A 13,224-nucleotide genomic window follows, 5' to 3' on the forward strand; every position below is an offset into this window, starting at 1 on the left:
GAGACAATGGCAATTATTTCTGTCTCTTGATTTACCTCCCTCCCCCCAAAAGAAAGTTTTACAGGTGGACTTGGAAGAGGAAGGCCTCTGGGAGCCAAATCACTCCCACCCCCACTCTGAAAAATGGTCTGAAATCACTCTTTTGTGTTGAATTCTTCCCCTTTAAAATTTAACATTGATCTTAAAAATGACTCTACTAAAGTTCACAAGCTTAAACATTTGCCTCAAAATTTGCTTGGAAAATATATCTGTACACAATGAAAACTTCTAACCATTATCACATGAGCTATCACAATTAAGACCATCACCTTTTCATGAAACGCTGTTATTAGCCACAAATCAACATCAATACTAGTGCCTCGTTTTTCAGCACCAATGAACTGTAATATATTTTCATGCTTCATTCCTGGCAAGCTATATATTTCATATTCATTTTGCCATGATTCTTTATCCTGGAACAAAAAGAACCAGATTAATAAATTTTAAAAAATAATAAATATCTATATATTCAAAAATATTTCAAATAACAAAATCATATCTGATATGCTATGCCTGAAATTTGCCCAAATGTATGGGGTGATGGGCAAAAAAAAAAAAGATGGGGAATACACGTGTCTTGGTTTAGTTTGACAAATTCACATTAAGAGAGAACTCTTGCTTCTAGCAATTTCTAAACTGTACACAAATCTTTAGAAATTTTGTCAAACAGATTATTAAATTGAGGCTAGATAGGTTTAGATAAATCTCTTAGATCAACAATTAATAATATTTGCCAAGCAAGTTCTCTGGAGTTCTCTGGCCTAAAGATAAAGATTTTTTTCTGGTTTGCTTCTTCAGATAAATATAGACAATGAAGTGAGGTTAACAATTCAATGAAGTTCATTAGACAGTAAGACAGAATTAAATCAGCAGTTTTCTTCTTCTTTATCTGGTTATTTTCCCCCAGGTTCTAGAATGTTTTTTAGGCTGCTGGTAAATAGTTGGTATATAATTCATAAACATAAATTACAGTGTGTTTAAATAAGGATTATAATTATTTAGTTCTGCATTGTATTGTGTTTACTAATAAGAACATTTATATGGTCGCCCAACTCACAGTTACTCTGGATGGCTGACAGGAATAAAACCCCAAGTACAAAACATAATAAAACCCTCTGGTGACAATCCCCTTTTACATATATAAATATAAAGTTTTTAATTTAATTTTTATTTTACATATATAAATATAAAGTTTTTAATTTAATTTTTATTTTTATTTTTTAAGCCTATATTCTGCTCTGGGAAGCTCAGGGGGGGGGGAAGGGAGGGTTTTTTTTTTTTGTGAGGGTTGGGGGATGGGGTTTTTTTTTTTTAATATATGTATTGTTTAGTTTTATTTTTCTGTATATGTTGTCTCTTGTTTTGTATTATTTTTCCTTTTTTGTAAAATTTATAAAACTTTTAATTAAAAAAAAAAAAAAACCCTCTGGTGACAGCATTCAAACAAGCCATATTAATCTAGGATCCCCAGGCTAACTGGAAAACCTTATCTGAAGAGCCTTTTGGAATTATATATAACAGAACTGAGAACAAAGTAAAAAACTCGGTTAGACTAGCAGACATTAAGATTGAAATAACAGCAAAAATATACTATTCCTTCATTCAAAGTTTGTAGCATTAATTGAATGACTTCTGATGAATAAATCAAAGATATTTTGCACAGGAAAGAGATCTCCAAAATCAAATTGGTGATTTGATAGCACCATTAACTTAGAAATAAATAACATTAAACCAATGACCACAGAGAAGATCATTGGCTTGTATTATTTTAATATAGAATGATATTATATGAAGGCTTTTTTTTTTGCTGCTATACTGATTGAGGCATATTAAGCAAGCTTTTTCCTTCCTGTTTTCAAAAGGCTTATGTAACAGTTATACTGAAATAGGTAAGCTATCACTATGTTTTTCTCACTCCAAAAATTCTATGTTAAATATTGATACAAAAAAACTGACAACTTTAGACCTGAGGCTGAAAGTTATACTATTTTAATAATTCATACTGATTTTTCAAAAGAGTGTCGAGGTTTGGATAAGATTCGTATGTGCATTGTATTTTAGAAACACAGTAAAATAAACCTGAACTGGCAGCAGTCTCTCTACAGGATATAGAAAAAGCTTTTTATTATGGTATGGTGCAGGTTAAATTTCTGGAATGTAGCTTATAGATAATCCCCATTTAGCGATTAGGACTATTACTAAGTGAAGCGGTTGCTAAATGGGAAAGCACACGATTAGGACCAGTAATACCACTAAGTGAAGCGGTTGCTAAATGGGAAAGCACATGACCATGACTGTGCTTTCTGGCTAGAGAGAGACAAGTAACTACTTGGTTTTATACCCTTGGCTTCCTTTTGCCTCCTAACCTCTCTCCTGCCCTCTGGAATGCTCAATGCTTGTTTACTGTCTTATACATATTAAAAGCAATGTGATCATATAGCAACCTGAGGCTGGGACTCACAGAAGTAAACAGGTTGCTCTACTGAAATCCCTTTGTCTCCAATCCCCCTGTTCTGCAAGGAGGGGGGGGGGTGTTGAAGAAAAAAGTGAGCAATTTCTGTAGGCAATCTCTCTTTTGCCTGACCCTTTCCTGCTGCTGGTGCCATAATATTGCTTTGGAGATGTGGTACAGGTACCACCTGTGGTACATTGGCACCTGGCAGGTGGTACATGACCATCCTAGAAAAGTGATAGCGGGGAGGGGAATGAGCTGAACTAGTGGCAGCACTGCACAAGCCTGACCGAGAGGCGGCTGGAGCTGCAGGGCTGTCAGGGCTCAGCGGAAGCACCAGGATCAGCACCAGGCTCCAGCTGGAAAGCAGCACTGATCCTGGTGCTTCTGCTGAGCCCTGAAGAAGCACCAATCAGCTGGAATGTTGCAGCATCTCCAGATTCTTGTGATTTACATTCAGATGCTTGACAACTGATTCATATTTATGACGGTCACAGTGTCCCAGGGTCATGTCAAGTGACCAAAACCTGCTGCAACCACCCAGCAGACGGGGGGAATAAAAACCAAACACCCCCCCACCCCACCTCCATTGCCAATCCTCAACAGAAATGCTCACAACAATGAAAACCTCGGACAGGAGGAAGAGTGCGGCCGGGTGGGCAGGCAGGTGTCTTGCTCGGCTGTGGCTTGGGGGGCACTTTTTTCAGTGCCACTGTAACTTCGAACAGTCACTAAGTGAACTATTGTAAGTTGAGGACTACCTGTACTTTATCACTTTTTTCCTTTTGGGGGGGATCATCAAGTTTTTGACACCTTGCTAGGTGACTGGTGGTACTTGGATATTGACATATCCTAAAAGTGGTACAATGGGTGAAAAGGTTGAAAAGCCCTGATGTAGAAGAACAACAGCTTATTTACAATTCCTCTCTTCACAACCTCTCTGCTCCACAAGGGGAGAAAGAAAGGGGAAAAAAACAATCACAGGTCAGGCACAGGACAATGTGTACTGGCTGCAATGGCAATCATGAGACTCAGAAAGATTGCAAAAGTTGTAACTGGCTCATAAAAGTTATTTTTCAGCACCATTATAATTTCAAACAATCACTAAATAGAATAGTACGTGAGGACGATTTTTTATTGGTCTGAGTTTGTAAATAAATTATTTGATTTGAACATATTTTGAGAAAATAGGATTCCCTCTGATTTTTTTTAATCAGTATTTAAATCCCAAGCCTGTTATTACAGATGGAATTATTTCTTCATCCATCAGGATGTCTCACTGGATCATTATAAGATATCCTTTATTTCCTTTCACATTTTACTTGGTCTCAAAACCACTGGAGTGTTTTATTAAGCAATCATATGACATTTAGACATATTTTGAGATATCACCTGATTTTCTTTTTATAACAGTATTTTGTAAAAAAAAAACATTTTAAAAAATCTGTCTTTTATAGTACAATATTTTGTTGTTTGTATACATACCTGCACGGGGAATATTTTCACAGCAACGTATTCATTTAACAACTGAGCTTTCCAGACACAGCCAAACCTTCCTCTAGCTCTGATCTCTAGTAATTGCAATGGCTTTAGGCCCATCAATGGTGATGGAGGTGGTGGTCCAGGGTCCTAAAAATAATAACAGTCAACAAACGTTCATTTTTTTTAGTATAATCTCATTCACCAATTTGAAGACAACAATTTAGGAAGCAAATTACATCAACAAATCTTACAAGAATGCAAACAAAAGTGTTAATGTTTCACAATTTTTTTATTAATTTTCAACTTTTTCTCAGCAAAAATGAGTAAATCTAACACTTAAATTTATATGATTCCAAACAAACGCATGCAAACAAAATATGGAAGGAATAAAATTTCTTTAAACTGATCCAATATCTTTAGTATCTACATATGGTCAATAAAAAACAGTTTCTGCAACATATTTCTACTAAAATTTTATGAAAAATACCTAAATGAAGAAATTGTAAAAAGGGTTATTAAATGTTCTATTTTTAATGGAATTATAATTCTTGTATAGGAAATCTATATGCTTCATGCAGCCTGTGGTTATTTCCTGCTCATATACAGAATTCTTGAGGATCCAGTCCTACTTTATCAACCCAGTTACTGACCAAATATCACTTGAAAGATGGGGAAATCAATTTTTGTAGTTAAGAACTACTTATCTTTATTAGCATTTATTATAAGCATTATAAGAAAGGTTTAAAGTCATCTATTATGGCAATGCTGATTGGGACCTCAAAGATACTTATGTGTGGTTGTATTACCTGGTCCTCACTACTTATTCTACTTTCATCAATACTAAGTGACCTGTATGATGTAAAAAGAATCAATGTTTTGGTATACATGAAATGAACTATGATGAACTGGCCTCAGTTATAAGTTGCATGTGTCAGGGTATGATATAAACTGACTATACACTAATTAGATATAATTACAGAACGATATGTTTCCCTTTGTAACAAATAAATTATTCTAAAGATACATAGTTCTATATTTCTTGCTTGAAAATACAATGAGAAATCTTTCTTACCGAGAAATTTTATACATATGCTGTGGTGTAACAATAGATGGATTGGGAGAACAGATCAAAAGAAGTGGTAAATAGTTTTATAATGAAATGATAATAAAGTTTACAACAAAGGAATCACTTTTTAATCTATGTGGATCCGTCATGCAACATAATTAAAATATTACGAAGATTCATCTTTACCATACACAGGAAAGGGCTCAAAAAGTGTGTATTTTCATTAATTCTCAACCATAAGCAAGGGATAAGATTATATGTTGCTTCTCATATTCACTGGAAGAGTGCCACTTTTCTTTTCCTTTGCTTTTGTACAAGCTATCTAATCAAACTTTGCCTCCTTTTGTCTTTTTCTCCTAAGCATGCTACAGTATTGCTTATACAAGTAGCCCTTGATTAACAATGGTAATTGGGGCTGGAATTTCCATTGTTAAGTGAATATCATGGGTGTTTAGAAAGTCTCAGGCAACTAGGTAGCAAGCAAACTGGCAGGAATAGCACAGCAGGGCTGGCTCCTGCCAGGTTCATGGCTGGCTTGTGTGGCACAAGATGGCTACTGCCAGGCAACTTACAGCCTTCTGTACCAATTACCCTGGTGTCCCAGTCACTAAATGAAGCAGTTGCTATGTCAAACATCAAATTTTAACTCCAATTTTCTTTTGCTTTACATATCTGCAACGGTTATGTGAGGATTGGATACAAAGTTATTTTTTCATCATAGTTATAACTGAGAACGCTCACTAAATAGCTAAACAAGGATTATCTATAACAGTGGTGGCGAACCTATGGCATGGGTGCCAGAGGCGGCACTCGGAGCCCTCTTTGTGAGCACACGTGCCATTGCCCCAGCCTTGCCTCCCCCCACCACCCCCTCCTCTCCAGCAGCCCCCCTGAAGGAGACTCGCCCTTGAGTGTGGCCCACACGGAGCAGCGCAGCCAAGGACATGGCAGCCAGGCAGCGTAGACAAGACTCTGCTTTCACACCCTATCATGCAGTTGATGCTGCAGGGCATGGACAGAGGGTGTGGCCACCATAGCACTGCTGGGCTGCCAGGGCGATCTGCGGTGGGCCCTGGAGGTGGTGAGTAGTCCTGTGGGCAGGCGGGGCGGGGGATGGGGGGCAGAGCAGGGGCAGGCAGGGGGGTGGAGCGGGGCGGGGCCAGTTTTTGGGCACTCGGTCTCTAAAAGGTTCGCCATCACTGATCTATAATCTTGCATATGCCAACTTAATCCCACCATTCCAAAAAGTAATGTGAAATATTAGTAGAAAATATGTATTTAACAAAGCAACAGAGAAAATACTAAATGAACACTGCTTGATGAACTCCATGTACGTAGTGGGTCTTCACGATCTGGTTCCTAAAATGAACTCTACCATGTCTATCACTTCTGATTTTAAGGAAACTCTCAGAAATAAACTGATAGAGCATGCAGGTTTGCTATTAATATCCCCTGATATTCTCAGGTTCTTAAATATGCCTGAAGTAACTCTCTGAATCTTACAAATGCATTATATTTTGAGAAGGAGAATACTGATTTTGAAACACCATTCAAATTTCCAAAACAAAATGTAAAAAACATTTTCTCTTGCATATGCAGATTCTTCATCTTAGCAGATATCCCATGATGGCTATGAAGTTTTTTATGTCAATTTGTTTATATGAAATCCAGTATCATATGAATATCCTAGGCACTGTATAATGCAATATCACAATGTTTGCTATACTGCTATACTGACATGTTACACTGTAGAAAATTCAACAAATGAAGAATCCAATATTTTTGGATACAAATACACATGTTTTTCCAAATGTTACTCCTAAAGGTAATTTGTGACTCCACAAATGTATGACTACAAATAAAACAGTGCATCTTACCTCTATCATTATATGAAAGGCATGCTTGTAAAAAAAAAAGACACACACAGGCAAAAGGGAATTATTTCATATAATACAAAGCAGATATAAGTGCATTTTAGAAAAAGTGAGAGTTGTCAGTAACTAAAAGTTATAGATAAAATTCAGAATGCATTAAATTCTCAAATGTGTACTGCATTGATCCTCTTTATTGACAATAAAAGACAGCAATAATGTAATTGACTTATTTGACACATTAACATTTTGTTACCAAATCTCAACATAGTATTGAAGTTTTCAAAAACTGATCCATAAGTATGATGTAACTACCGTATATTCCGGCGTATAAGACGACTTTCTAAACACTTAAAATCTTCGCAAAAGTGGGGGGTCGTCTTATACGCCGGAAAAATATTACTCAGCAAGTTTTCTCTTCCCCCCCCCCTCTCTCTCACTCAAAAAGAGTCCTAGGGTTATTATTAAAACCAGCCGATCAACTAAAGATATCTCTGAGAGTACGATAGGCATTATCTGGCTGTTGTGACGGTAAGATTTCCTGGAGGTTTAATCCCCATTCTATAATGCTACATTGCAAACCGTCTCCTCTCTTCTTCCCTCCCTTTTGCATCCCAATTCCTTGCCCACCCCTCCAGAACTGCGGATTGGTAGTGGCCATCCCCTGATTAATTCATTCAAAGGAAGTAGAAAGGGATGGCCCATGTAATGGGGAAGGGGGGAAAAGAATTGTAGGGTGGTTTTTTTATATAATGAAAACAAACCTAAGCATCTGCGTCCATTCGAGGCACTTTTCAGTGCTTCTTCATGCAAGCTTTTCAGCGTTTACCTCTCACTGCCGGTGAGAGTAGCTTGGGGGAGGCGGAGCTTATGGGTCTGGAAGGGGAGGGGTGTCAGCTAAATTCCTCTCGGAGTTAAGAAGCAGGAATGGAGTGGGGACAGAAAACAGCTACACAATCCTTTTGCCCGAGCTTATGCAAGCAGTTTCTCCCCCCCCTGCCTAAATAAACTTGCATGGTGCATTTGTGGTGTTATTTATGACAGATCCTGGCTGGTCAATCTGGCTCCCATCTATAAGTACTGTAGTGCACTGAGTTTTAATAACAAATTAAAAGGAAAGCATTTACTCCCCCCCCCATTACCTGAAAAGGGGGCAACTTATCACATTTATGGAAATGCAAGTTTTCGAAGGGCGAATGCCTTTCTTACTTAGCTTATTAACTGCTTCCTTTCCTTCTTCCCTAAACATTCTGGCTGTCTCCAATTTCATTCTTGGTAGTGTTGCTTTAAAAAACTGCTGAGAAGTCCTTTTGCAGGCAGGGCAATTTTCATCAAGGTGTGTGTGCGATTGACAAGGCAGAGCCTTTGAAAACAGGCAGGCTTTCTGCTCACTCAGCTTGGAGAGGCTGTGGAGTATTCGCAGGGTGGAAGACTGAGAGGAGGAGATCCCTGTGTGCAGCCTGTTTGCTCCAAGCCAAAGCTTGCTACTGGGGGGAGGGCAATGGAAGGGACCCAGGGAGTCACACGCATGCCTACATGTGCACGCACACACCCTGAGCTACTCATTTGGACTTACAGGTGGCCAATGAGAACTCAGAAACTGTGCTCCCTTTCCCCCTCCCTCATGGAATTAGCTTGTCCATTTTTTCCCTAGGGCCTATACAGGAGTAGGCAACCTTGGCTCTTTTATGACTCATGGACTTCAACTCCCAGAATTCCTGAGCCAGCATAGCTGGCTCAGGAATTCTGGAAGTTGAAGTCCATGAGTCATAAAAGAGCCAAGGTTGCCTACCCCTGGCCTATAAGATGACAGGAAGGGTTGGGCAGGCAGGGAGAGCTGATCCACCCAATCCAAGCAGGCTTTGTATACAACAACCAGCTAAGGTTCATCGCTTGCTGTGATTGGCTGGTTGTTGTATACTGGGTACATACAGTACAGCACCAGTATCTGTACCAGTTCATACAGTACAGCACCAATACATACAGTACAGTATACAAATGTCCAATAGTCAAGACCCTATCATGGCTCCACCAGCAAGAAGAAGGAAATATGAAGCCAGTTTCAAACTTAAAGTTGTAAACTTTGCCATGGAACATAATAACTGCGCTGCTGCAAGACAATATGGAGTAACAGAAAAGATGGTTCGGGACTGGAAGGCAAATGAAAAAGCATTAAAGAGTATGCCAAGGGGTAAGTGTGCATTAAGAAGAGGCACCCCACATTGGCCAGAACTTGAAAAACATGTAGCAGACATGGTGAATGAGCATCGCCAAAACGGTTATGTAGTGACACGAAATAAAATACGTTTGTTTGCACTTCAGTGGGCCAAATCTAACCCAGATCACAGCAACAGATTTAAGGCCACTGCATCCTGGTGTACTAGATTCTTGGAAAGGCATAATATGGTACTGAGGCAAAAGACGAAAATTGCACAAAAATTACCTGCAGATCTTGATAGCAAAGTAATTAGTTTCCATCAATACATAATACAACAGCGCATTAAACATGGCTATGCATTAAGTAGTATTGGAAATATGGATGAAACTCCAATGAATTTTGATATGGTTGGAAATAAAACTGTCCATCAGAAAGGTGAAAAAACAATTTTAATTAAAACAACAGGACATGAGAAGTCCAGTTTTACAGTGGTACTAGCATGCACAGCTGATGGTGCCAAACTGAGACCAATGATTATTTTTAAAAGAAAAACAATGCCAAAACTCAAGTTCCCTGTTGGTTGTTTTGTACATGTGAATGAAAAAGGCTGGATGGATGAAGAAGGGGTAAAGCTATGGCTTGATAATGTATGGAGCAGGCGACCAGGTGGACTTATTCAAAAACGTAGTCTACTGGTGTGGGATATGTTCAGGGCTCATTTAACTCCCAGCACCAAGCAAAAGCTTGCAAGACTAAACACAGATGTGGCAGTTATTCCTGCAGGATTAACATCGTTAGTACAGCCACTGGATGTATGCCTAAACAAGCCATTTAAAGATCGCATTCGAGAACAGTGGAATGAATGGATGGTTAGTGGCGAAAAGTCATTCACAAAAGGAGGAAACATGCGTGCTCCACAATTGGATGTTTTGTGCAAGTTTGTCATAAAAGCCTGGAATGATATTGATGCAGAAACAATAATCAAGTCTTTCAAGAAGTGTGGCATATCAAATTCATTAGATGGTATGGAGGACGACTACTTGTGGCAAGATGAAGAGGAAGCCGAAGCTGAGACCACACCATCTGATACGGAATTCGATCCATACGATGACTGCCTTGCAAATGTATCACAAGATGTCATTGATATTTTTATGATATCAGATGATGAACAGGATGATTTTAAAGGCTTTTAAAGGGAAAGTATCATGCCAGCAAAACCTATAAAAATAGCTTGCAGTTATGATGGGCGTTGCTGACTCGCCAGGGACTTGCCCGGCACTTGCTCTCTCTATTGTTTGTTATCTTCCTCCTATCATCATCAGTTCCAGTTTGGTTGACAGCTTAGAAAACAAATAGCATGGCAGCTCCCATGGGTTTATTGTCTTATCCTTCCTTTCAGCTTTAGAGTGAATTAGGAAAAGTTTAATCACTTGCACTGTTTTATGTTTACATGTTTGATGACAAACAGCCTTATGTTTATAAGTGACAGTTTTCCTGCTAAGTACCTTTATGCCATAAGCATTTGAATTAAAATTACCATATTGAAATCAAATCTGATGTTTTTTAATTTTTATTTGGTGTGCGTTGAAAGAGGGGTAGTCTTATACGGCGAGTATAGCCCAAACTCTATATTTTAACTGGAAAAGTTGGGGGTCGTCTTATACGCCCAGTCGTCTTATACGCCGGAATATACGGTAGTTAGAAGATGCAGGGAAATGTAATTTAGTTAAGATATTGGTTATATTCTGTGCACAAAATATAAGTCGGTACATTACACAAGAGGGCAGTGTTGAATCATCTAACCTACAAACTACAAAGCATAACTATGAAACAAAAGGCAGGCAGACACTACCTTCATCCAAATCTTACTTCATTTAACCATTAAACTTGCTAAACATAGTTTACTTTTCAATATTTTTGGTAGCTAATTAATTTTAGAAATATCACTCTTCCTTCTTTTTGATCAGCTGCTTCCATTTGGAAATATCCGTATATAAATTAACATTTAACTAACATTTATTTTAACACTGATGAAACATCTCAATTTTTTTAATTTTTTAAAAGTGAAGGCATTATTAAAATATGCAAAATGTAAATTACTGATAAATTGAGGGAGATGTTTTATAAACTAATATAAAATCCACTAAAAACCAACTGCAAAAAGAAAACACGAGGAAAGGTTTCTATCATCAGCATTCATTCCAGTCTGTGATTCCACTCTCACAACCCAACCCTCTGAGTTCTAAGTGTACTTCTTTCCCAGATGAAAACTACTCAGGCAAGTAATTCTACTGCTGCCACCACTTTTTCTAGAACAGGGACCTTTCCCATTTATCAGGAATTGGGATGGGCTAAACAGAACATTTCCCTTCCCTTCCTCTAAAATAAATGGCTCCAGATTTTCCCTTTAAACCAACAAGGTAGTCATCAAGAAAGATTTTTTATTTTAATAAAAGCATGAAAGAAAAATTTAAATTGTTCTTTCTGCACAAGGCAGAGACTTGTGTTTAAAATTCACAGCAAGCAAAAATACAGACTCAAAGCAAGCAAAAATAAAGACAACTGGAACAGATACAAAATTATTTCCCAATCATGTGTGCCTCATTGAGCAAAAATTATGGGGATGGATTGGGAAAAATCATCGCTCATATGATAAACATTCCCTGTCAATCTGACTACTGTAGTTTCTATTCTTCCAAGATGCTAATAAATAACAAAGAAACTTCGGATATTCTCTTCTCTTGAATCTCCTCCTCCCAAATAAAAGAATATTTAAAGGTCCAACCAGACAGACAGCAGGTCACTCAGAATGAGGAGTTTCCTTAATCCTTTATGTTAATACTATGCAAAATCAGAAATCTTCAGCTTTATGAAGGTAGAGGAGGAAAAATATGCAAAATGAGAGAAAGAAATCCTGCTTTACTTCACATGTGCAAACATCTGGATTAAAATGTCAATTTTATTCTAATGATTCTTATTGGTAATTGGATCACAGAAATAACTGAAACAGTGTTGACCATATAATAAACTGTCCTGACAGCAAAGCCTGCTGAAATTCTTTCAGAAACAGAATTTAGCATACAAAGGCCTTTGAATCATAAGCGACCACATCTTTTTGCAGGTATGCCTGGCTGCTTTGAAAGCTGCTCCCATCAAGCTTTATTCACATATGCCTGCCAATTTGCAAAGTGAAATAGTTACACCAGGCTACATTGGGCAGGAGCAGTTTCTGATGCACTGGTTTTGATAATTTGAAGAGGAATTATCGTCCCCTTTCAAAGGCATTTCATAGCCTTATTGTACAGTAAAACACAAGGTAGTGCTTAGCAGCTCAGCATGTATGATCTCATTGAAAGTGAAAAGAAATTATTTCCAGTGCTTATCAACTTCTTGATGTCAGGAACATCTGACACAAAAATACACAAAAAATCAGCGAAGTAAAGGATTTGCATTTGTGGGAATATGGCTAATAAAATATGGTATTCAAAATATAGGTGTAAAATTAAATAGAAGCTGAGTAACTGTGCTAACTGCTCCAAATACAAACGGATGATCAAGAAGTACTGAATTCATCTAATTTGGCAATAAAAAAGTTATTAAGCACTGCAATAATTACACTTTTAATTTGGAAGATACTGCTTTTCAATGCATATCTTGCAAACTTCAGCATAACGGTACCATTTTCTGAGGAGCTAACCAGATACTGCTATGCAAATCCACCTGTTTTAAATTCTATATATACTTTCTAAATATTAATAATATATTAACCAATGCTACTTGTTTGTGAAGAGGACAATGATCATAACCAAATTAGTTCAAATACACCAAGTAAGCATGCAGAATTAAGGTTGACAATAAATGTGTAATAAAACTATATAATCTACTATAAAAATAATTCTTAAAACAGTTCTACCATGAAAATGTTTTTCTTATGTGGAGTTTGTTGGATAAAAGGATTCACAACATTAGAAATGTGTTTGTGGGAAGCTGCTTGGAGGAGAGATGGCAATTCATTTAACAAGTCTGAGAGTGGGATGATGATAGAAGAGTTAATGCCACAATTTAGAAAAATGAGGAAGTGCATATCTGACATCAAAATGGCAACTTAAAATAATATTGGGCAAGTAGAAGGAATCAGGATTTTTAAAGGGCATTT

At 37.6% G+C, this 13,224-nt stretch overlaps 1 protein-coding gene across 2 annotated transcripts in view; it reads right to left on the reverse strand.

Annotated features, from left to right (window-relative positions):
- The window catches only part of ACVR2A (activin A receptor type 2A), a 71,814-nt gene that overhangs the window by 13,317 nt on the left and 45,273 nt on the right, over positions 1-13,224 (reverse strand). Inside the window, exons 5-7 of one of the 2 annotated variants that reach the window (XM_039327897.1) lie at positions 6,917-6,940; positions 3,977-4,120; positions 309-452 (exon numbers count right to left, since the gene is read on the reverse strand). In XM_039327897.1, the coding sequence (XP_039183831.1) occupies positions 309-452; positions 3,977-4,120; positions 6,917-6,940 (312 nt within the window). The remainder of the gene's footprint in view (positions 1-308; positions 453-3,976; positions 4,121-6,916; positions 6,941-13,224) is intronic. The other variant, XM_039327899.1, reaches the window with a different exon arrangement.

The sequence above is a fragment of the Crotalus tigris genome, unplaced genomic scaffold (genome assembly GCF_016545835.1).
Source record: "Crotalus tigris isolate CLP2741 ecotype Arizona unplaced genomic scaffold, ASM1654583v1 scf7180000024369.3102671, whole genome shotgun sequence".
Taxonomy (NCBI): Eukaryota; Metazoa; Chordata; class Lepidosauria; order Squamata; family Viperidae; genus Crotalus; species Crotalus tigris.